Raw genomic sequence first — 6,000 nt, 5'->3', positions numbered from 1 at the left:
GTACAAAATTAAAGGTTGAGAAGAAAAATGATAAAATCTGTACGGCAGGTTTATGTTAACCAGAGATGTCATTTTCTACATTCATGGAAATTCCTTTGGTAAAAGTGTTGGCGAAGCCTAAGGAACCCCTTGCAAACTCGTTTCCGGGTTTAAGGACTACAAACCGTAGTAGCCTACTTTAAGGTTTTAGAGTACTGAATAATGAATTGCTCCGTGAGTCAGTGACCCCATCAGTCTTACGCAGCTGTTAGGTAGGGGTGGAGCTTGTTTATTTATTTTTATTGACAACGAGCACCTTATCGATCAGGCTTATTGAGCCGGGTTCTTATCAAGCCTCTTTTTGGAAAGACGGGAGACGACAATTCTGAACAGAACTTGTATACTTTTTACTAGGGCCTTGAAATACAGTACTTTTCTAACAGAATATGGAAGGTCACTTTAAAAGTGCAATTTTGTTTCCCCGGACAGCGCTTGCATTCCCATATGGAATGCAACCATGCAGACAGTTACACATTAAACCAGTAAGACGCCCTGAGGGCAGGTCGCCTCATAGTATAATAGGTATACATCTACATCGGCACAAGAGGGGTGGCACGAAAAACACTCCTTGGCCTAAATTCGGCCATAGCCCAAATGTGCTATTCTTTCCACCAATAATGGCATAATTATGTTCTCAAGTGCTGTGATGCATTTCAACCAAAATATACTTTTGGGCCCATTTCATGAAAATGTATCCTTATCACCAAGACTGAGACTATCACCATTTGTCTGAGTAATTGTGTGTGTGTGTACACACACACACACACACACACACACACGCATATCTAAACGGTGGCTTATGTATAACTAATGTGAGACACGCCAATGCCAAGTAAAGGTGTGGGCAGGAACCCCTTTGGGTGTTGTAACCCTTCTGGACGGGAACCCCTTTTGGGGTTCTGTACATTATGTACAGTATTTCAAAAATGTAAAAAAAAATGATGCTGCTAGGTCTGGATTTAGAAGGCGTTTTTAGAATCTGCCCCAGTCCAAAATGGGTTAAGACAGCTCCCTCCCTGTCACTGTGCTGGCTGCGAGCCAGCCTCCTCCTCCTTCACCGCGTCCACCAGGAAAGCCAGCTCGTGGCACAGTGTCTCATGGCGATACGCCAGGCGGATCTGAGCCACGTTGGTCCGACGGATATCGTTGCCCGCTGGCCCGTCTTGGAGGTAGTTGGGGCCAAGGAAATGTTTCTTTTCCTAGACGGAGAAGAGAAGAGAGACATGATACTATAGATCAGTTAGATAGATAGATACCTTTATTATCCCGCGGGGGAAAATCAGTCTTGTTCTTGCCATTATAGGGACTCGTATTTGTGCAGACTGAATTGTCAATGACTCTCGGCCCATACTGATGTTTTAAACCAGGGGTGGGCAACTTTGACGATGGATAGGGCCACTATTATTTCCACACTCTCCAGATGGGCCACATTGCATATTTCTGCTGTAGCAAAAATATCCGATCTACAAGCTCAAAACGTGTCACAGTGCGAAGTTCGCTTGAGCCGACTCAGGGCCGTTCAAGTTGCGACCATAGGCAGAGAATAGTAAATCATGTTCTGGCGAGAGCGTTTGCCCCGACTGCAACTCAAAGTGGCTACTGGCCATTGGCCAATCACAGCGCGTCTTGCACAGCCCACATGTAGGCTACTGTATGGCCACTCTGCAGTCAGTACCTGATGTGGAAGGCCACTCTGCAGTCAGTACCTGATGTGAAAGGTAAGTACCTGATGTGGAAGGCCACTCTGCAGTCAGTACCTGATGTGAAAGGTAAGTACCTGATGTGGAAGGCCACTCTGCAGTCAGTACCTGATGTGAAAGGTAAGTACCTGATGTGAAAGTCCACTCTGCAGTCAGTACCTGATGTGAAAGGCCACTCTGCAGTCAGTACCTGATGTGAAAGGTAAGTACCTGATGTGAAAGGCCACTCTGCAGTCAGTACCTGATGTGAAAGGTAAGTACCTGATGTGAAAGGCCACTCTGCAGTCAGTACCTGATGTGAAAGGTAAGTACCTGATGTGAAAGGCCACTCTGCAGTCAGTACCTGATGTGAAAGGTAAGTACCTGATGTGAAAGGCCACTCTGCAGTCAGTACCTGATGTGAAAGGTAAGTACCTGATGTGAAAGGCCACTCTGCAGTCAGTACCTGATGTGGAAGGCCACTCTGCAGTCAGTACCTGATGTGGAAGGCCACTCTGCAGTCAGTACCTGATGTGAAAGGCTACTCTGCAGTCAGTACCTGATGTGAAAGGTAAGTACCTGATGTGAAAGGTAAGTACCTGATGTGAAAGGCCACTCTGCAGTCAGTACCTGATGTGAAAGGTAAGTACCTGATGTGAAAGGCCACTCTGCAGTCAGTACCTGATGTGAAAGGCTACTCTGCAGTCAGTACCTGATGTGAAAGGTAAGTACCTGATGTGAAAGGTAAGTACCTGATGTGAAAGGTAAGTACCTGATGTGAAAGGTAAGTACCTGATGTGAAAGGTAAGTACCTGATGTGAAAGGCCACTCTGCAGGACGCTGTTCCGTGCGATCTCACACACGTCGCACGTGCTCAGCTTCCACAGCTGGGCAGCGATGGCGTACTCCTCCATCAGCGCCTCCTAGAGGCGAGAGTTGAGACCAAACTAGTGTGAGTGCCATCTAGAGCAGGGATCATTTAAAGGGCCACTTTCACACCAATCATCACTTTTCCCGATTGGGAGACAAGAAACACTTTCCTGGGGTTTTTATGTGGGTAATTTGTGTTTTTGGATATTTTAGTAGACCGCTGCTAGCTTTCTGCGCCATCTCACAACGCCACGACGCACAGCCCTGTCCTCCAACCTCAATCGGCCCTGCATTACACACGCCAAACATTCTAACATTCATCTTAATTCAATTAATTTGCGACAAAAAAAACCCATCTCCCCGCAAATCACGTGTCACCAGTGAAATGCATGTTGGATTAATACTGGGACACACTTTTCCACGCAACAGACCCACATGCCCACACTGAACATAATTTGCTGTTCATATATTCAGAACGGGTAAGGACTAGTTCTAATAATCCAACAAATCCCCAGAAATGTGTAAAAAAATAATAATAATCATCAAATGACCACCCTAAGTCAAATTAGATTTTTAATTAAGTAAACGCAAAATAGAGAATAAATAAATATTACACCCATAGTAGGTATCCTCTAAAATGTAGTTACTATGGGAAGGGTTTTGGATGACAATATAGCCTTTGCAACAGATTACAGAATAAAATAAATAAAATAATAGAGAAAATAAAAGGTGTAAACTCCACCATAGTGACCTTGGTGTAGTGGAACTGCAAGGGGTCGTCTGTCGACAGGGACACACACAGGCCTTTGTGGAGGAACTCCCTCAGTGGGTTCTTGGAATACTCCAGAAACAGACTGTTGTTACTCAGTGGAGACATGGCGATGGGGACCTGCGCCAGGTAGTACAGATACTGCAGCACTGGGCTCTGCATGGGGAGGAAGTACAAGTACGTACATTTTATTTATAAAGCACCTTTTGAAACAAAGTTACCCATAATTGTGTTAATTGGACACAATTAGGGGTGCACGATTATGACATTATGACTGATATCCGATCCCGATTATTTGCAGGGACGCGAATCAGCCGTTGGCAAAAATATTAGTCTGGCTTATTAGCCAGGCTACATTTCTACCGATTCTGACCGATTCCGATATTATACAGTGGCCCTAGGGGCTTAAAGCCTGTTAACCAGTAAGATGCCCGAGAAGCGACACGCATCCACCTCGTTGACGGCAGACTGCTGGGCGAGCGCTGGTGCTTTGGCATGGGGGGTCAGATCAACATGGAATTAATTCTGTACTGGCCATATAAGGAGCATGTCTTGAGTGTACAGGGTTTGATGAGGTCAGATCAACTCATCAACATATGGAATGTCAGAACAGGTCAGCTCCATACAGTATATGGAGATCTAAGGATGGTGGCAGGGACATTCTCTTGTACAGGGTTTGATGAGGGCCCAGGTAGGGCCGGGCCGGGACAGGTTCTGACATATATCCAATATCCATATGGAGATCTAAGGGTTTGAGGTCAGATGTAGAGTTGCTGGCCAATATGGATGACATCAGAGATCTCCATATATGGGCTTAACTGCGACAGCAGGTGGAATTTACTATGACATCAGGGATCTCCATCCCTGATGATCACGTGACCTGGGCACCATACATATGGGGGCTTTCCCATGTATGGGGATTTTGAGTAATACACTGACTGACGGACAAAAAATGTACGATTTCATAGTAAAAAGTATTCAATCAATCAATAAATAGCGTATACTCTTTTCCAAGTGTCTGTTTTCACAACTGAATGACTACTGAATGAGATGAGTACACAAATTAAATGTAGAAAAAGTTAATTTTTATTTAAGATTTTACATCATATTTGATTTGGCTTTTGTTCTACACTAGAGGTAGTAGACACTTGATTTATATTTAACTCATTGTTGAATTTTTACATTATTCGTTTTAGCTGGTGAAAACCGATTAAATAATCAGGATTATTTTGAGACAGATATGGCATTTTTATGGCTGATTCCGATTATGCTACAGATTATATCGTGCATCCCTTCTTGAGGTTAAGGCCGTGGGAGATGTCTGCAATGAGGAACACTTACCTTCTTGAGGTTAAGGCTGTGGGAGATGTTGTCTGCAGTGAGGAACACTTACCTTCTTGAGGTTAAGGCCATGGGAGATGTTGTCTGCAGTGAGGAAGGCAGAGACCAGATGAGTGATAGAGCCTGCCTCACCGCAGTGAGGCCGAAACTGGAACGTGTTGAGCCCTCGTTCCCTGTGTGAGAGGAAACAGATAGCACACATCTTTGTAAATAATGTGAGCGCTTTGATTCCTAAAGCGATTTGATTCCTAAAAGGTTTATTTGTACAAATAAACCACAGACAATAAAGAGCTATATGAGTTCAGAGTTATAGGCCCTACAATAAGTTATTAATGTACTGAAGCCTGCATTTAAGTAAGCCTTGCTGAGCCATGAGGCCCATAGGGCAGGATCCTATCTCCTGTTTCTGTAGCGAGAGGCAGCTCGATGTACAAGTAGACTACTGGACATGTACGCTAGTATGTCGCAGGGACTTACCCCCCCAATCCAACCCTTGATGCCGAGTGCCAAGCAGGGAGGCACTGCGTCACATTTTTCTTCAGTTCTTTCATTTTTTCCAGTCTTTGGTATGAGCTGGCCGGGGATCAAACCCCGACCTCCCAGTTTCAGGGCAGACACTCTAACCACAATGCCACTGAGCTGGTGAAGCCTACATTTAATACACTTAAATACTGTGATTCTGCACTTTAAAGGTGGTTGTACTGATGCAGATACTGTACGTACTTGCGCAGATTGTTGAGGACCATGATGTTGGCGTACATGTGGTAGATGTAGTAGCTGTAGGGCGGGTTGTCGTCCGTGGTCCACTGCTCAGGCTTGGGGCTCTTGTAGGAGAACATGTGGTCGCTGTGTTTGGACTCATCGTCCACGCTGTCAAAGCCTGTCACCTATCGTATATAAAACCATTGTTTCACTATAAGGTGTACTTAATTGGCTCACAATTTAACTGCACATACCTATACAATGGGCATTAAATTGAAGACAATTTAGGAATTCTATGCAACTGTGACATCGTCACTGTAATTTTGTTTTTGTGTTGTGCTTCAGTTTCAATAAAATGCAACATTTGAATTCAATGTGTTTCCTTGTTGCCCATTATCCTGATGCACTATAGTGAGACAAATAAGTTAGTGTTTCATATGAGTTTATGAAAGTGTAACCTACTGGATTAAAGGGACTAGAATTTCGCGGGCCTTTGGCCCGCTCATCCTGGCACCAGCGTCGCAAATGGGAAGACGACAATAGCGGGAGGGCGATAGTTTTTTTGTTTGTTTTTTTTACTTGGAAAAGCAAACATGGCAA

The 6,000-nt window shown here is 44.4% G+C and overlaps 1 protein-coding gene across 9 annotated transcripts in view; it reads right to left on the bottom strand.

The window, feature by feature from the left end:
* Window positions 1-287: 287 nt before the first annotated feature.
* ampd3b (adenosine monophosphate deaminase 3b) overlaps window positions 288-6,000 on the bottom strand; it is a 29,931-nt gene continuing 24,218 nt past the window's right edge. For all 9 annotated transcript variants that reach the window (XM_079500455.1, XM_079500456.1, XM_079500454.1 and 6 more), the window contains 5 exons: window positions 5,422-5,585; window positions 4,751-4,871; window positions 3,340-3,513; window positions 2,531-2,641; window positions 288-1,238 (listed from right to left, as the gene is read on the bottom strand). In XM_079500455.1, coding sequence (XP_079356581.1) covers window positions 1,059-1,238; window positions 2,531-2,641; window positions 3,340-3,513; window positions 4,751-4,871; window positions 5,422-5,585 — 750 coding nt within the window. In that variant the 3' untranslated portion in view covers window positions 288-1,058. The remainder of the gene's footprint in view (window positions 1,239-2,530; window positions 2,642-3,339; window positions 3,514-4,750; window positions 4,872-5,421; window positions 5,586-6,000) is intronic.

This window comes from Electrona antarctica (assembly GCF_951216825.1).
Source record: "Electrona antarctica genome assembly, chromosome: 5".
NCBI lineage: Eukaryota > Metazoa > Chordata > Actinopteri > Myctophiformes > Myctophidae > Electrona > Electrona antarctica.
Note: the sequence above shows the minus strand (reverse complement) of the source record. Positions and strands in the feature narration are given on the sequence as shown.